The sequence below is a fragment of the Quercus robur genome, chromosome 2 (assembly GCF_932294415.1).
Source record: "Quercus robur chromosome 2, dhQueRobu3.1, whole genome shotgun sequence".
Classification (NCBI taxonomy): Eukaryota; Viridiplantae; Streptophyta; class Magnoliopsida; order Fagales; family Fagaceae; genus Quercus; species Quercus robur.
In genome coordinates, this window is record NC_065535.1 from 66,748,738 (window position 1) to 66,768,049 (window position 19,312).

Consider the following 19,312-nt stretch of genomic DNA (forward strand, 5'->3'; position numbering starts at 1 on the left):
TCGGAGTTTGATAAATACTAGTATGTTCTTACAATCTCAACTGAAATCGCATTAAAAAGAACATGTCTTTCAAAGACATCACAGAGTTCACCCACAGCTGCCTTAAAAAAATCCTACAAAACCATTAGTAATAAAGATATCATGCCACCACCTCGAGCTTTAGGTCATGTGACGAATTCGCGGGAAGACATTATGAGTCTTGCTAAAGAAAATGTAAACGTGTTTGATAATTTCAACTTTTGTTACTAGAATTCAGAATCCAGAAAGTTGCTCCAAGTGATGAGGAGTGCATCCATGGAAGATAGAACAGTCATACTGACCATTCTTGATGGAACATGGGGAAGTCCAGGCTCTGTTCTTGATCTCTTCCTAGAGAGCTTTCGAATTGGCCAAAAGACCCAACGGTTCTTGAATCACTTAGTGGTTGCTGCTTTGGATAATCAAACATATCGATATTGCACTTCTATACATCCCCATTGCTTCCAGCTCACACCAGTTACATCCAAACTTGCTAAAAGAAAGGGATCAACAAGCCCAGATCACCTTATGCTAAAAAAAATTAAATATGACCTTTTGCTTGAAGTGATTAAACTAGGTTACAATATCGTTTTCACGGTAAGGTTTTTTCTTCCTTTTTTTTTTTTTTTTTGGTCTAATAATTAAGAGGATGGTTATGAGCAATTGAGCATTAACATTTAATGTTGATAATTCCATATATGTGCACGTTAATTTTTTGTTGCAGGAAGCAGATGTCATGTGGCTTAGGGATCCATTTGTACTCTTCGATCCCGGTGCACGTGTAACAATTTCATGTGCTTTAAGGGGAACCAAAATCCAAGATAAGGGACTCCTCTACATGAAATCTAGTGCAGAAGCCATCAAATTCTTAAAATTCTTGCAGTTTAAGAGGGTTCTATTCCCCACGTATCTAGACCGTTCTTTTTGTGAGATGGCAGTTCACAAGCTTCAAGGGCACACTAAATATGTGGACACTGGTTATTTTGGTGGATTTTGTGAGCCAAGTAATAATATAAGTAAGGTTTATACCATGCAATCAACATGCTGTGACAATATAAAGAGTAAAGTACATGACCTCAGGCTTGTTCTTGATGACTGGATCAACTTCACAGCACGAATGTCAACTAATGCTAGTAAGCCTAGTATGGGGCTATCCTCTTTTTCATGGAGAGCTCCAAAGAAATGCATGAGAAAAAAAATTGCTTATACCTAAATTTTGTTCTATGAAGTTGCCTTGCAGATAATAGCAAAGTAAAATGGAGATGAACATTCACGAGGTCAATTTGAAAGGAAAAAAAAAAACTGAAAGGACTTTGCACCGTGTAAAATAGTACATATTGGACTATTTGTGACATCCCAAATAAACAGAGGTTGTTGTTATTATAAAGAAGTTCATAACTAGTATTTATATATAGTCGGGGAAGTTTTATTCTAGAATTTCAAACAGGTAGCTTCCAATATGTACTTGTGCAGAACATATAGTACGTACGTAGCAACTTAGTGATCATGAGTACTATTTCCTTTTATATTAATTTCTTCCTTATGATTGTAAAAACCATGAAGACTCCTCCTGTTTCACAAGAAGTTCAGAGAAATGTTCACTCATTGAGAGAGATGGGAGCGTCGAGACTGATAAAGCCTGTAGTAGCTTTCTTAATCGTTTTCGTATGGTATGCTTGCTGTTGTATCAATCTTCTATACCAGCAGCAATGACAGGAAAAAAAAAAAAAAAAAAGGCTTCTCAATTTTTAGTCTGTAAGAATCTTTTCTTCGTAATCTTTATTTATAGGGCTTTAGTATTACTTTAATTATAAGTCATATCTTGGAACCTTTTTTTGGGAGTTGATCATATGATTTTTAGTAATATTTTTCTTCTTTTGACACATATATACCGAAGCGGCTATAGGGGTGCCGCACCCACATCCAATGCAGCCCGACATAGGGTGCGGTGGGCAACGCTGCTGCCCGCGCGTCAGTGCCGCGTCGGAATTTTTTTTTTTTTTTTCATTTTCGGATACGCGCCAACTCAGGCTGATTCGCACCAATTCGGGTTGAATCGGATCGTATTAGTCGAAACAAGCCGATTCAAGCCAAAATTGACCGATTTAGGCTGAAATCGACTTTAAATCAGGCCGAAATTCAAGTAAAAATTAATTTTAAAAAAATGAGTGCAAAACGCACCATTTGAACTTGAAGCATCTTTAAACCCAAAAAAAAAACCCTAAAATCTCTCCTTCTCTTATCACCAATTGCTCTTTGGTCTTTGCCTCCCTGCCTCTCTGCTCTCTCGCTCGCTCGCTCACTCACTCTCCATCTCCCCTTTCTCACTCCCTTAGAAGCCACGGCCACTCACTCAAGGTCTCAATCTCTCCATCTCTTGGTCTTAATCTCTCCACAGCCACTCACTCACTTGTGGGTTGTATTTAATTTATGAACATCATGTTTTAGTTATTACCTACTATTACGCTTAAATTTGATATATATTTATATAATGTGAAAAATTATGCTTAGCAATATATAGAAAATATAAATAAAGATTTTTTTAATAATTTTTTAATCGATGCACCCCGCCGCACCCGCACCCTACTTTTTCAAAACGGTGTAAATGCACTTTTAGTCCCTACATTTTTATTTTACCACTTTTAGTCCCTAAACCAATTAACGCGTAACATTTAAGTCCTTACCGTCACCCAACTAACAGAAAAAACTAACGTGGCAAACGGAGTGTACTGTTGACATAGTAAATGCTGACGTGGCGAATAAAATAATAAAAAAATGTATTTATTATTTAATAAATGCCAAGTCAGCATAAAATAATAATAATAAAAGACATTTTCATTGCTTTTTTCTAAATTTTTTTAAAATAAAATAAGATAATTAAATTAAATTAAAAAAATTTATTTCTTTCATTATTATTATTATTTTTTTTTGTGAAGAACATGTTCATGTTCCTTGGGTTCATCCCCAGAAATTTTCTTGAGAAAGAAACACAAAAAAAAAAAAAAAAAAACCCAAAAAATTCAGCTCAAAAACAAAATCATAAATCTCAAAGCCCTCACTTTCAACCCAACAAAATCATCAAATCCCCAAGCCATAAGCCCAAAAAGTTCAAAACCAAAAAATCATCAAATCCTAGAAGCCACAACCCACACTTCTTCAATCACCAAATTCACATTGAAACCCAGAACCCGACCACCACACTTCTTAAATAGTAGACAATGCACCGGATGCGGCATGAACATCACCACAACGGCCAAAAGCACCACATCCACGCCGTTCATCTGCCCTACCCTCCTTTGATTCGCCGCACTATTTTGCAACAAAATCGCCAAAATCTCCTCTCACACACCATCTCCGCCACCTTAGGCTTCACCTCCACCAGATTCTCCATCGTCATGAGCATGCTATACACCGCAACCATCTCATCGAGATCGAAATTGTTCAACCATTGCAGATTCTGAACAAGTAACTCGAGCACATTGTTCTCCACCAGCGCGTCAACCAAAACCCTAGCCGGCTCATCACTCTCCTCATCGTCCTCAAACACATCAGGATTCGTCAGATCCTGAAGCAACTAAACCACATCGACCGCGATATCGGTGTTATCATGAGCAAGGAGGTTCAAAATCGAAGGAATCGCATTGAGATTGACGAGATCCGGATATAGCTTAGGAGCTCCGGCGAGGATGCTGAGCTTGTGGAGGTCGTCGTGGAGGTCGATTTCGAAGTCGGCGAATCGGTCGGGCTGGTTAGGGTATTAGAGGCGAGCTTCGATGTTGTCCTTGAGCTTTCGCTTTCGCTTTTGCTCTTGTTCATGCTTTTTGATTTGATGGTGTTCATGTTTTTTTTTTTTTTTCCTTTAGGTTTGATGTTCATGTTCTTTTATTCTGGGTTTGCTCTTTGATTCTTGGTTTGATGTCATTGCTGGATTTATTTCTGGGTTTGATGTCATTGTTGGATTTAATTATGGGTTTGATGTTCTTGTTTTTAATTTTTTTTAATTAAAATTAATAAATTAATTTTTTTAATTTAAATGCTGATGTGGCATTTTTTAATGTCAAAATAGATTTTTTTTAATTATTATTTTAATATGCCGTCAGTCACATCAGTTTTTTCTGTTAGTTGAGTGACGTTAAGGACTTAAATGTCACGCGTTAATTGTTTAGGGACTAAAAATGGTAAAATGAAAATATATGGACCAAAATAGAAATGACCCCAAAATGTAGGGACTAAAAGTGCATTTACGCCTTTTAAAAATTACCAAGTCTTGCACCCGCACACGAATCCAGAAACGCACCCGTGCTTCATAGCTATATATATGTTATTTCTTTTATTTTGAGTATTCTTGCATGTGCCTTTGTTTCGCGTGTTTAATCTTTTAATGTTTATGGACAGAAAATATGCAGTGATGCATATTTTCTGCCAAATAGAAAGAATTTTTTTTGAATGCAAGAGAAAGAATAGTTGAGTAAATCACACACACATATATATACTAAAGAATTTTTTTTGAACACAAAGAATAGTTGAGTAAATTATACACACATATATATATATATATATATACTAAAGAATTTTTTTTGAACGCAAGAGAAAGAATAGTTAAGTAAATCATACACACACACATATATACTAGTCTCATCACACGCACTTCATGTGTGTGATAAGGCTTTTTTTATAGAAGAAAAAAAATGTGGTTTTATTTTATATATATATATATATAATTTTTATTTTGAGAATCTAATTTATAAATGAATAAAGCAATTTGAAAATCAATAGGAGAGTGGCAATATTTTTTAGGCAATGTTTTAGTAATTTAAAATGCAATTTTATCTCAAAAAAATAATTTTCTCTCATTTATTATGTATCTGTATAAAATATTTGATAATTATGATAGTTGTTAATATGTAATTACTATGAATGTGTTTTTATATGGAATTATTAAATATTTAATTATGGTAAATATTAATAAGTATTTATTATGATTTTGTTTTCATATGGAAGTATTAAAAATTTAACTATAGTAATTATTAATTAGTATTTGCATTTTATGAGAGGTAAGTGTCTTAACCATGATCCCAAAAAATTTCTTGTTATAGACTAGGAAACATATTCATGGGCCTTGATCTATACAACCAATTTTTATAAAATTTTCTCAAAAATTTTTTTTTATAATATTAATAAAAAATTATATGAATACACCTAATTCCACACATATTTTCATATGACTAACTGTGAATATTGGGGAAAAAAAATAGGAGTGCTATGTCCATAATATTTTCACAACAAATCATAAGTGGTAAATTGTTATTGGTTCTAACTTGAATCTATAACTTAAATTACTTTTTTACCCACTCATAACAACTAATAACAATCCACCACTTAGAATTTGTTGTGAAAATGTTATGAAGATAGTATTTCTCAACAAAGAAAAAAAAATAGTGGGTCTATGTAAAAAGTGATAGGAAGCCAGTTATAGTATGCCAAATAAGATAGTTGTGAAAATAGGTGTAGAATTGGTTGTGATCCTAGAAAAGAGGTTTTGAGTCAAAAACTCGAAACCTCTTTTCCTGTTCAGGGTAAAGGAAATTGAGAAATATGTTGTGTAGACAAATTCACTTTTGTAATTGAAAGGAGAAAAATAGAAATGCCTTATTGAAAGTAGACAAACTCATTTTTCTAATTTTGGCTATGGAAGAATATTGTATTTAGATTATAGCTGCACCTGGCAAATTAAGTTCACTCAAGATATTATGCCACCACCTCGGGCTTTTAGGCTTTATCTCATGTGACAAATTCTCAAGATAACATTATAAATCTTGCTAAACAAAATAAACTAAATCTAATAATGTTTGATATTTTCTGCTTTTGTTTTTAGAATTTAGAATCCAGAGAGCTGTTGCAAGTGCTGAACAGCGCATCGATGCAAGACAGGATAGTCATACTGATGACCATTCTTGATGAAACATTGGCAAGTCCAGGCTATTTAGTCTGACCTTGATCTCTTCCTAGAGAGCTTCCGAATTGGCCAAGGGACCCAACGGTACTTGAAGTCTTGAATCACCTAGTGATTGTTGCTTTCGATAATCAAGCATGTCAATATTGCACTTCCATACATCCCCATTGCTTCCAACTCAAACCATTTGCATCCAAACTAGCTACAAGAAAGGAATTCACAAGCCTGGATCACCTCATGCTTGATAAGAAGAAATATGACCTTTTGCTAGAAGTGCTTGAACTTGGTTACAATATTGCTTTCACGGTAAGATTTTTTTTTTTTTTTTTGTTCAAGTAATTTAAGATGATGGTTATGATATAATTTAAGGTTGATAATTCTATATGCATGTTAATTTTTGGTTGCAGGAAGCAGATATCATGTGGCTTAGGGATCCATTTGAACACTTCGATGCCATTAAAGCAAAGACATGAAATCTGGTCCAATAGCCATCCAATTCTTAAAACACTAGCATTTTGAAAGGTTTCTATACCCCATGTATCTGTACAAATCTCTGTGAGATGACAACAAGCAATATCGCTCACAAGAATGATGTGCACGCTAAATATATGGACACGGGTTATTTTGGAGGATTTTCTGAGCCAAGTAAGAATATGAGTAAGGTTTATACTATGCAATCAACCTGCTGTGACAAGAGGTAAAGTCCATGACCTAAGGCTTGTTCTTGATGACTGGATCAACTTCACGGCACAAACTTCAACTAATGCTAACATGGAGCCATCCTCTTTTACATGGAGAGCTCCGAAGAAATGCACGGGATAAAAAAAAATGCTTATACCTAAATTTAGCCCTATGAAGTTGCCTTGCAATAATAGCAAAGTAAAATTGAGAGGATCTTATTCTGTTGCTTGTAACATTAATTATGAGGTCAACTTGAAAGGCAGAATAAACTAGGGTTGTGTTAACGGATATCATAAAGTGTCCGTTAACACTTAGCTTTTTGTCAATATTTTTGTTGACAGTGCCCGTTAACACCCAACTTTATGTCAGTATTTTTGCCAGCCTTTTAGATTGTAGGGTCAATTTTATACCATGTCTTTCTTTTTCTCCAATTTATCCAATTTTTTGATTATGTGGAATCCACATTATTTTAAACTTAACAAGCACCGCACGGTGCTTGTTAACATTTGCCTAAAAGGGCTTTCCGCCATGTAGTTCATAAACAAAGGACGTTGCCGTTCTAAAGAAGCTCATAACTATTTGTAGTCGGGTAGTTTTATTCTGGAACTCCAAGCAGGTAGCTTCTAAAATCTACTTGTGCAAAACATAGTACGTAGCAACTTATTGATCATGAGTACTATTGCCTTTTATTTTGGTAGTTTGTCTAGATCAGAAACTTGAAATTTCTCCTTAAGGCTAAGTTGCAGACCTTATCTATGAAAATTTTCTTTCGTCTTTATATAATAAAAAATGGTGACGTACAAACATTCAGCTATGTTTGAATAAGTGGCAAATTAATAAATTATGCATGCTTTAGCAATCCATCCTTACTTCATTAGATTTCTGTGTGCAGTGACACAGAACCTTTGTTTGGAGCACTAGAAGCTCATCCGAGCCTCCTTTCTGCTTCAACTTTTCTTCCATTAAACATGCTTCAGGAAACAATTTTGTGGTCAGTGATTACCAACATACATTCTGCTGCTAGTTACTACTTTTCCAATACCCTGTATGAGCTACTCGGAAGCCAATTACAAAAATTTCCTTCTTCAGTAGGCAGTTTACAACTTCCCCCCTTCAGAAAAAGTGTCAAAACTTCTCCAATGCCTCTCATTGAGCCATCCAGATGAAAATTCTCTCTATTTGATGTGTAAACAATTTACCCCTTCCTCTCCAAAAACAACCAAAATTTCTTCAAACACCTATACCTTGTTTCTCAATGCTTGTTAAGCGGCAGACCCACCTAGCTGCTATCAAGATATTTTTATTTCTTGTGATTCTAATCTAACATCATCACAATCTTATCAAACTCAGACATTTGGGTAATAACCAATCCCAAGAGTTTGTCCGAAAGAGTAGTTATACTGTAATAATTTTTTATTAATATATTATTCCCTAATACTCCTATTAGCTTTTTTCTAACTTAATTAATTGCATAAACTCTTAACAATATACTACTTACTATTAGTATTTGTTACCTGACTGTATAGAAGGTTCATCGGATGAGCAATTGGTAGAAGGCTCTCCACTACTCGTTATTCTGCAATATCAATCAACTTTCTCAAAATTTATGCAAGATTATTTTGATAAGTCAGCAGCAATGTTCTTGCTTCATTTCCATTTTATTTTACCATAAGAGATAATTTGGAAACATTGAGACTTGTCATCTGTGACGCAAGTATGTTTTCATCAATTCCTTGCCAGTGCAACAACTGGGATGTGAAAGAGACTAATCTTCAATTTACCTTGAGCCCCAGCAGACAAGTGCGCGTGTGACTAAGACCAAAAATAGCTAACAAACACAGAGAAGGACATACAATAACATTATGGAAGAACATATAACTCTCAAAAAGCATTTGAAGTCCATCAATAGTAACATCAGACTCCCAAGTTGAGTATCTCTCATTACTTGATGAACCTTAAAATAGGGTCAAATGGCAGTGCCTCACCCATTCTGGACATAGGTTACCTTCTACTTTTCAGTTGAGCAAGGAAAAAGAAATTATTACTGTCCAAAGAAATCTCCCTCCTTATTTGACATTAATTATCTTCTCATTTGTGGTAGATAAACACATAAATTGCCTTCAAATGGACTCGAGATGAAAAATCATTACTTTAGATTGATAAAATGAAAAAGGGATAAATGCACCAAGTCAACTAAAGAACACGATTCACATAATGAACTTACATGGACCAAAAGCCTCTCACACTCAAAGGTGAAGAGTTCTACAAATTAAAGGCAAGTTGAAACGCAGTTAATATTTAATAGGGAATGTCTCCAGCAGGTAGATCCCAATTATCTTCTTCATCATCTTCCTTCTTGTTTTTTGAGACTTCCTGGCTGTTCGGTGGTGGAGTTCTTGAAAAAGGGCGCCTGCTATAGAATGAGACAGATGAGCAGTGAATAATCATTATCAAGGGAGAGATTTAACAGAAGAAACACTTCATGGCTTGCTTGTAGGTGAGGTGTTTAATCAGAGGTTAGTATATTCTATTCTGTAGGATCTAAAAAAACAAAACCATAAGAATATGCACTACAATCACAAAAATCATCCCACACCAACTAAGATAGCCAAAGATAAAAAGCTTTAAACATGGACACCCTAAAATCAAAGCACAATCGATGAAGCCTTTTTGCACTTTGACATGAGAGATGTGAATTTGAAACAATAAGCTCAAAATATTAATTATGTACTTCAAAAGAAACTGCAAATATATCTACTGCTCTTCCTTATGAAAAGAAAAAAGATTTCTAATGGAAATTGAACTGCCTCATTGTATTATAAATAAATGTGCAAACCTATCACACTAATAGAGTCACAGAAAAATGTTTCACACTATCACACATATAATCTAGGAAACACAGACACCGAGACACGAACATGGGTATGTGTATGACGCGGCAACATAAGCAACTTCTGAAAAAATATAACATGAAACAGCCGATACAACACCGGTATAACATGAATACAACATGGGACAGCACCCTAAATGAAGTGTTCTTGCTTTCTATCATATAATGGTGAAACTCTGAAACTGGTGGCATTTCACAAGACCCCCGAAAAACTTATCCCCAAACTGTCAATACTACAAATGTCTCCGAGGCCCCATAAATGAAGAACTCTCACTATTACTCTATGTGTAAGACACAATTGTTTTAATCCTAATGTCAACCAGACAACCAAACATCAACATTGGTTGAGTATTATTTACAGATAGCTGCACAAGGAGACAGAACCCCAAATCCCACATATAAACACCAACTACCAAAGAATTAGCAAAAAAAAAACAACCAAACTAAGGACACCAACTAAATTGAACCCAAAAAAGACCAAAATTTTATCAACCTTTAACATCATCAGCAACCACAAATACAGAAAATACTAAGAAATAAGCTTAAGTCAAACAGTACCATGTGATTGTTTCAATTAAGACTAATTAGCAAAGTAAAAAAAAATAAAAAATTATACTCTTTTCCATTTCCTCAGGAAAAAAAAAAAGGCCAAACCTTCTTTTATTTCGCTTAGCAGCGTCACGTGTCCTGCGCTTCTTCTCGTCCTGTTTGTTCTCGAAGAACCTTCTGCGCTTACACTCTTGAATAACACCAGCCCTCATCACCTCTCTTCTGAACCGACCCAGAAGCCTCTCCTCGGGCTCATTGTCATCTACTATCACTTGCACATTGTATGCTGAGCTGAAGTAGAGAGTGTTGGAATAGGCCAGAGAGGGACATATCACAGAGGACAATGAAGAAGGTAAAGAAGATGAAGTGTGTGGGTCCTCCTGGGCTACAAGTGAAACCAACCCATCTCTGGGTTTGTGGGTCTGAAAAGGAGTGAGCTGGGGTGGTGGGGTTTTGGGTGGTTTTGAGGGTAAGAGAAAGGAGAGGAAGTTGAAGAGAGAAGAGGATGAGGTAGCCATGGATGATGATGAAGAAGAATTCAAGAAGAACGATTATTTGAGTCTTTTTTTTTTTTCGTTTGTTTTTTGTGGGCCTTTTGATTTTGGTCTTATCGGGTTGGGATTTGGGTCTGGATCTATGAAGTTGACCCGGTAATCCTGGGCTTGGTTCTAGCAGTGTTTTGGAGTTTGTATGTGAATTTGCTGCTGGATTGGAATTAGTTTTGGTTTGGGCCTTTGTGGCCCTATCTATTTTTTGGGCCATGTGATCTATAAATGTAGTAAAAATAGGCCGAATGGAAGAGTAGTAGGATATCAGTCTTGTTGGATCAGTAGATTTTGGTTCAATGGTTTTACACTTTGAAATCTTTTTTTTTTTTTAAGAACAACTTTTTAATGATATTTTATATATATATATATATATATATATATATAAACAGCTAATTTTTAAAAAGTTATAAAAAAAATAAAAAAAATTAAGTGTACCAAATGCACAAGTCTCTTTGAAAAGACAAACTTGCATAATTGCATTCATGCTTATACTTTGTGCTAGGAAGTTTGGTACAGGTCATTGTGGAAAGGCAAACATGCATTGATTCTATACTTTGTATTAGGAAAAGTGGAAAACACAAAATTGGCTGTCAATTTGGACCTTTGTTTGGTCAAAATTTGAATTTCAGTTTGTCAATAATTGACTTTTAAATTTGCAATTAGGAGTTAGGACAGGTCCAAGCAAAAAAAAAAAAAAAAATGAAAGCAACTAGTAATTTTCAAGAGCTTTTGGAGCACTAAGGTTGGGCAGGAAGGCAGGCTTTGCGTGAGAGAGATTTTCAGTCACAAATTGTCAATTTAGACTAAAGAGCTCTCTCTCTCTCTCTCTCTCTCTCCATTTGCTTTTCAAATTTTGTAGTCTAGTCTTCTACTTTGACATCTTTGTAAATATCCAGTGTTCTCACTTGTCAATGTGCAAATGTTGAATTTCATCTTCAACGTGTCCTTAATTTTAGTGAGAATTTGTTTATCTGTATAGAACCAATGACATGAATCGGATTCTATGAAATTGCCAGTAGACAATAAGGGCTAAAGTGAAGCGTGTCTCTACTATAATTTATTTTAATTGGTTTATTTTGTTAATAAAATATATAAAAGTATTGATATCTATTATATATACCTATAATAAGGGGGATTTTAAAAAGTTGTACCTTGCCAACTAAAAAATTAAGCTAGATAATAATCAATACCAAACAAAGGTTGCCCCTAAAAGTAAGAGTGAGAAACTTTTGAAAATTGTAAAAGCCTAATATAGTGGCAAAGTCACGAGGATTTGGTATCATCGATATACATCACATTATATATACCTGTAACATAAAATAAAAATTGCAAAGGCACATTCAATGGTCCCCCTATTTTTAGGATGCCCTTAAAAAAAAGAGTTGGTCCTTTCAAGAATTTCATTTGGCTGTATGCCCCCCCCCCCCCCCCCCCCCCCCCCCAAAAAAAAAAAAAAAAGCCCAAGAGTTTTTTTTTTGCTAAAATATTATTTTTGTGCGTATGGCTTGACGTCTATTATCATCCTTAAAATTTTAAAAATTCTACTTTTTTCAGGGAAAATTTAAAAAAAAAAAAAAAAATCACTTCATCCCTCCTTACATTTCTCTTAAGTTTTGGACCAAAAAATAAGTTTAATGATATTTTAAGAGACAGAAATTGAACATTTTCAATTTTATGCATGAAAATTGAAAACAAGTTTTTTTTTTCCATCTTTTTTTTTTCTAGATTTTTTTTTTTGCAATACAATTTGCTCTTGCATTTAAGTTTTGAATCATTTTTAAATTTAAGTACTTCATTTGTTCCATTGGAATTTTTTTTTTTTCAATTCCCTTTTGACTTATGAGTAATGTGTTTGATCTTTGAACTTGTAATTATGGAAATATATTTAGTTGATTAACTTTTCCATTGTTTGTCAATTTTTTTTTTTTTTTTTTTTTTTTTATATAAGATAGAGTTTCTACTCTACCCTAATCTAAGTGTATATGTGTGTCAATGTTAAATTGAGACGAGAAATGATAAATTCATTATTGTGGTTAAAGAAGTAGTTGAATAGGAACATGTTAATGCTACAAATGATAGACTATTAGTGTTTGAAGTAATAATGGAGATTTAATATATATACAAACACAGACACTATTTGATAATGGTAATTTAAAGTATTCTAAATGGTATGAACAAATTTTTTATACCAATCACTATTTAAGAAGATAATAATGTATCAAAGTTGGCAAATTATTCTAAAGTATATTTATAAGTTATAAAGGTTTTCTTTTGAGGTGATGACCATGGTTTTGAAACCCGGACCATTCATTTAACCGTAAAAATGAAAGGTTCAAGGTTTTTGAGGTTGAACTAAGGTTGAACCGGGATCGAACCGTGATGATATCATAATTAATTAAAGCCTAAATATAGATATTAAATTTATAAAACTAAAAAAATTGACTAATATATCTATATATGTGAGGGAAATTTAACGATTTTCAAGCATATAAATAAGAAAGTTAATAAAATAAAATAATAACTATGAAAACATTAAAATTTATGATTAATTTTTGAAGTAAAGTTGAATATCTTTGAAGGATTTTAATTATAATTTTTTTTTATTCCTTGTAAGAGATGGATAATTAAATTAAGTAGAATAAAATTGTGTTAAGTTGTTTTTATAAAAAATAAATAAATAATTGCTAAGGGGTTGGACCGCATGGTTCTTGCCACTGGTTTTGCATGAACTGTGCGGTCCAACCCCGGTTTTAGGGGTTCAAAGAATTGCCACATATGCCCAATTCTTTATTCTTAAAAAACCAGATTTCAATTCGGTTCCCGATTTTCACAGTCCAACCTCCCAGTCTGGTCCGGGTCTGAAAACAGTGGTTATGACTCATTTTAGTATTAGCAAACTAATATTTGTACACTTTTTGTGTCTGTGTGTGCATATATTTATATATATAAATACTTTGAATTTGTCTTGGCTAGTATGTCAATAATATAATTTAATGCTTATAAAAAAAATACACTATAATTTAATGGATTTCAAATAGCTTAACAGGAATGTTTTTTGTCGAATTAAAGATTGACTTGGAATCAATCTCGTTTGAACTAAAAAGTTGGTATCTTGACTTTTGATAAAGAGCACTTATCACAAAGTAAATAAAATTATTTTCAAATTCTCTCTTATATATTAAAATAAATAAATATTATTATTTAATTCCTAGAAAGCATGAGTGCAACTCCAGGGCCCCGCACTCGCACTCGACGCGCACCGACGTGGCGTGCAGTGCGCAACATCGCTGACCGCGCATTCGTGCCGCATCGGTTTTTTTTTTTTTTTCGTATTCAAATTTGTGCTGACTCGCACCGATTCGAGTCGAATCAAACTATATCAACCGAATCAGGCCAAAACCGGTTTTGGCTCAAGCTGAAATTCTAGTAAAAATAAAATAAAAATATATATATATGCAAAAGCAAAACTCACTGTTTTGAACTTTGAAGCAAACTTTAAACAAACAAAAAAACCCTAATCCGTAATCCCTCTCAATTCCTCTCTACCTCTCTCTTTTTCTCACTCTCCATCTCCCGTCTCTCACTCCCTAACCCATGGCGCCACTCACTTAGAATTCAGAAACTTTCCTTTGCCTCACTGCCCAAGCTCTCTCAGTCTCAATCTCTCCATCTCTCAATCTCAATATCTCCATCTCTTGGTCTCAAGCTCAACTTTCACTGACACTGACCCAAGTCCCAAGCTCACTCAAGTATTTCGCTTTCATTCTCACCCTCCAATCTCCATTATACTCTCACATGCTCTATTGCTCATTCTATATCTGTCCCTCAATCTATATCTATTATCTGATTTTTTTTATTTTTTTATTTTTTATGTAAGCTGTAATGTTGAGACTTGGGTTGATCACTTGATTTCATATTTACTTATTATATATTTGCCAATTTATTTGTAGGTTAAACAACTTAAATGGAAATTATTGAATTTTCAATGGATGAAGCTACTAGCACAGAACTTTCATCAGATGGTCCTTTTTGGCAATATGTAACTAAATTGGAAAAACCTCCTAGTTCTACTTCTAAATCAGGTGGAAACACACATTTTAAGTGCAACTATTATGATAGAATTTTTGCGGGATCCTATTCTAGGGTTAAGGCTCATTTATTACAAAGTGGTAAAGGTATTAGAGCATGTAAGAATGTGACACCGGGCCATAGATTGGAAATGCAAAGAGTGCATGATCAGGTTAAGAAGGATAAGTTAGAGCGAGAACGCAGAAGTCGAATTCCCTTACCCCCACCTCTGCATGGGCCTATTCCCTTGGTCTAAAGATAGGAAGGGAATGGTAGTACAGATGTAGTGGTTGATGGTAAGAGGAGGAAGGTGATTGCGAATTCTCCTTTGGAGAGAGCATTCCAGAATAGTGCTAGAGCTGAATTGGATAGTAGAATTGCTAGGATGTTTTATACTGGTGGGCTTCCATTTCACTTTGCAAGGAACCAAATTATCATAATTCTTATGCATATGCTGCTACCCATAACATTCCAGGTCATGTTCCTCTTGGATACAATGCCCTAAGAACAACACTTTTGCAAAAAGAAAGAGCTAATGTTGAAAGACTTTTGAAAACAGTTAAGGACTCTTGGCTTGCAAATGGTGTTAGTATAGTTTCCGATGGATGGTTAGATTCATAAAGGAGGCCTCTTATTAATATTATGGCTGCATCAGATGGGGATCCAATGTTTATAAAGGCAATTGATGGGTCAGGTGAGTTCAAAGACAAACATTTTATTGTCGGGGTGTTGAAGGATGCTATAAAAGAGATTATACATGAAAAAGTTGTCCAACTCATCACTAATAATGCTAATGTAATGAAGGCTGCTGGAGCTCTTATTGAAGGTGAGTTTCCCAAAATATTTTTGACACCATGTGTTTTCCACACTCTCAATCTAGTTTTGAAGATATTTGTGCAGCAAAAAACACTTAAAAGAATGAAGTTACATATGAGGAATGTAGTTGGATTACACGTATTGCTGATGATGCATCCTTCATACATGTTTTTATCATGAACCATTCAATAAGGTTGGCAATGTTTAATGAATTTTGTCCATTAAAACTACTCCAAGTTGCTGATACTAGATTTGATTCGGTTATTGTTATGCTAAAAAGGTTGAAGTTGATAAAAAGATGCCTTCAAGCCATTGCTATTAGTGACCAATGGGCTTCTTATAGAGAGGATGATGTTGGAAAAGCTCAAAAAGTGAAAGATTTGATTCTAAGTGATCATTGGAAGGATGTTGTTGATTATATCATCGAATTCACAGCACCTATTTATGATATGCTACAAGAAGCTGACACAAATAGACCTTGTCTTCATCTTGTGTACAAAATGTGGGATTCAATGATAGAGAAGGTGAAAGCAATAATATATCGGCATGAAGGCTTGGAAGCAGATGAGTATAGCTCATTTTTTAATGTGGTGTATGATATACTCATTGATCGATGGACTAAAAATTGTACATCACTACATTGCTTGGCTCATTCCTTAAATCCTAAATAAGTAATTTCATTTTCTATTTTCCTTAGTTCCCCCTTTTAGTAAAACACACGCTTCACCATCTATATTTGTTTTTTGTTTTTGTTTTTTAACTAGGTATTACTCCATTGAATGGCTTTTAAAGAATCCAAAACGCGTCCCTCCACATCAGGATCATGAAATTTTTATAGAAAGGAGCAAGAGTTTGGAGCGATACTTTGAAGGTGAGTATGAATTAAGGATGGTGAAAGTTGAGTTTGCTACATTTTCAGGGGGGAGGTTTCCTTCATCAGATGTCTTGACAGATAAGTGGGTCTTACAACCTTTGATTTGGTAGCAATACCATGGCTCTTCATTACCAACACTTTAAACCCTTGCCTTTAAACTTCTTGGACAACCTTGTTCATCCTCATGTGCTGAGAGGAAATGGAGCACATACAAATTCATTCATTCCTTAAAAAGAAACAAAATGGCTCTTGCACTTGTTGAGGATTTGGTATATATGCATTCTAATCTTCGACTCTTGTCAAGACACAATGAGGAATACGTAAATGCAGCAACAAAGATGTAGGATATTGCAGGAGACTCTTGGAATGAAAGTGACATATATAAAGGAACTGGAATTCTTGAGAATGCTACCCTTACACTTGATAAGCCAAAGTTGGAGGCCATGATTATTAGGAATGCTAGCACTAGTGTTACTACTAGTGAAAGTGAAGTTCAAAATGAAGCTATTGATGACAATGAGGATGACAGTTGTATTTGATTGTCTTGAACACTTATCTTTTGTTTTGTTTTAGTTTCAAACTTGTGAGTTGTATTATAATTTCCGAACATCACGGAATGTTTTAGTTTCAAACTTATGGGTTGTATTCTAATTTATGAATATCATGTTTTAATTATTATCTACTATTGTTCTTAAATTGGTATATTTTTACAATTTTATAAAAAAATATTCTTAGCAATATATAGAAAATATAAATATAAATATTTTTAATAATTTTTTAAAAAGGTAGCCTGCCGCACCCGCACTCTACTTTTTAAAAAATTTCCAAGTTGCCACACTGCACCCGCACCCGCACCCAAACCCGAATTCGCACATTTGCTTCATAGTTCAAGTCCCAAATAAAAATTCTAGACTCTGCCGTTGACCTAGATATGCTGCCATAACTAGCTCCGAAAGCTTCATTTCTTCCTGCACTTTTGTTATCGAATCAGTATATATTTTATTCTCAAAACTTTGGAGGAAAACAGGAATGCGTAATACTATAATGCTGATATTTGATAACATAACGATGATTCTTAATTACTTTCTGTCATGATCTGCTGCTCTACTCGATTTCTTATGGTATATTCTTTGTGGTAGCTAGTGAGATTATGAAGCACCCATAGCTCACAAAGACGCAACAAACTTCTTGTATCCAATGCCATTGAAGATAAGTAAAGCCATGCAACCAAAAAAAGTACCGAGTCTTTTCTGTCTTGGTGTGAAGCCAGCAGGTTGATGATGATCAACGTTCGCGGCTTAAAGTAGTTCCAATTCAAAGGCTCTAATTATTTAATTTATCGCATTCCTTACAGGACAACATGCTCCAAACCATTCCAATGATAATGATTATTGTATAATAACGTTGTTGGTAGATTATTAATTATAACAGTTATTTTGACGATTGAAAGGGAAATTTTGGACTCTGAGGTCGACTTTTTATATGCCACTACAATTTTCTGCATGGGTGTGACCCATGCAACCACCATAACTTTAATGCCATCGGTGGCATATTTCGCTTATATAGCAAATATTGCGTTCTTGCTTTCCCTTTTACTTTTGTGGGTTTTTATATATATAGATTCAATCTCTTTGGGATGACAATGGAACGAAGTCAAGTGGCAAGTCAAATTATGGGTGTCTTTTCCCTTCTTTGGGGGTGAGAAAGAACCTCTACGAGACGAGAGGGGCGAATCAGGGTAGAAGTGGCGGAACGTCGCCAATTAAGATAGAGATGAAATAGAAAAGAGAGAGCAATATTAAGGTATTTCGAAATACAAAGAAATAAGCGTTTTAAGGATAATAATAGAATATGCACTTAAAAAATAAATTATAAATAGAATAAAAAATATATTAAATATATGTATAAAAATAATTTAAATATTATAGGCAAGACAAAATGGAGCAAAGTAGACAAAGCATATCTCATCATGTCCCCCTCTTAAAGGCATGGAAAATGCATGCTAGGCAAATTATGGAGCAAGGGATAACATTTTTTGCCACCATATTCCTCCTCATCATTTCATTAACAAAATAGTATTTGGTCATCATTAGATGCATTATATTTTAAAACTAATATTCTTTGAAAAAAAAAACTTAATTAATGTTTTAACACAAAATTAAATATGCGAGAAAAAACATGTAATATAAAAGTGAAAATTTTAGTAATATTATCTCAATGCAAACTTAATTCAATAATCATGTAGTGTAAAATTAATAAAAAATTAGGTGTAACTTGATCTTTCCTCATAAAAGAAATTAACGATAGAGATAAAAAAAGTATTATATATAATCTAAAAACAAAACAAAAAAAATCAAAAGAAAAGTAGTTAACAAAAGATGTGGAAATAGCTTTATCCACCTTAAAGAATTAAATTGGGCTTAGGCAAGTGGTCCCTAACGTGTGCTAATAGCTTGACACTACACTACTACAGTACAGTCACTACTACTACATCCAAACATAGTGCGCGATTGCGCAGATAAATAACCCATGGCTGTCGAGCGTGGATTCAGTATAATATCAGTCTAATCTGATTCTGCGGAGCATTAGCATTGGGGAATGCTAATGCCAAATCTAAGAGAATTTGGAATTCTAAACATAGAATTGCACTGTAACAAGTATTGTAAAAAAATAATAATATTTTATCTGACTCTCTCTCCTCTATCTCTCCATCGCTGAACCCAAAAACCATATCACGGTGAAACAGCCAGCACCATATCACGCCAACCCAAAAACCGAAACAGCCACCCACAACCTAGCACCATAGAGCACAACCAACCCAGCACCATATCACGCCATCGAGCGTGGCGAAACCAACACGACGACGCCATATCACGAATTCGCGATCCACTGATCACAACCATCAAGCATGGCGA

At 34.4% G+C, this 19,312-nt stretch overlaps 2 protein-coding genes across 3 annotated transcripts; one reads left to right on the plus strand and one right to left on the minus strand.

Moving 5' to 3' along the window:
- The first annotated feature begins 294 nt into the window (after positions 1-294).
- LOC126702157 (uncharacterized protein At4g15970-like) lies at positions 295-5,976 on the plus strand. Its single transcript, XM_050400820.1, has 3 exons — positions 295-615; positions 743-1,151; positions 5,894-5,976. The coding sequence occupies exons 1-3, from the start codon at positions 295-297 to the stop codon at positions 5,974-5,976; spliced, it is 813 nt and encodes a 270-aa protein (XP_050256777.1).
- Positions 5,977-8,788: 2,812 nt separating this feature from the next.
- LOC126714597 (30S ribosomal protein S21, chloroplastic) lies at positions 8,789-10,666 on the minus strand. Of its 2 annotated transcripts, none has more exons than XM_050414810.1 (2): positions 10,197-10,666; positions 8,789-9,062 (listed from the first exon to the last, which is right to left on the minus strand). In XM_050414810.1, exons 1-2 carry the CDS (start codon positions 10,607-10,609, stop codon positions 8,951-8,953), a joined length of 525 nt encoding a protein of 174 aa, XP_050270767.1. In that variant the 5' UTR covers positions 10,610-10,666; the 3' UTR covers positions 8,789-8,950. The 2 variants fall into 2 exon arrangements, with proteins under 2 accessions (XP_050270767.1, XP_050270766.1); XM_050414809.1 differs by having other exon boundaries at positions 8,789-9,065; positions 10,197-10,665.
- Positions 10,667-19,312: the final 8,646 nt, after the last annotated feature.

Bases quoted from the DNA above. Each gene is read 5' to 3' on its own strand.
- LOC126702157 (XM_050400820.1), top strand. From the start codon at position 295: ATGGAAGATAGAACAGTCATACTGACCATTCTTGATGGAACATGGGGA. The intron at 616-742 runs GTAAGGTTTTTT...TTTTTGTTGCAG, and splicing joins GTTACAATATCGTTTTCACG to GAAGCAGATGTCATGTGGCT. The intron at 1,152-5,893 runs GTAAGCCTAGTA...TTTTGTTTTTAG, and splicing joins ACGAATGTCAACTAATGCTA to AATTTAGAATCCAGAGAGCT.
- LOC126714597 (XM_050414809.1), bottom strand. From the start codon at position 10,609: ATGGCTACCTCATCCTCTTCTCTCTTCAACTTCCTCTCCTTTCTCTTA. The intron at 9,066-10,196 runs GTTTGGCCTTTT...CTCATTCTATAG, and splicing joins GCTAAGCGAAATAAAAGAAG to CAGGCGCCCTTTTTCAAGAA.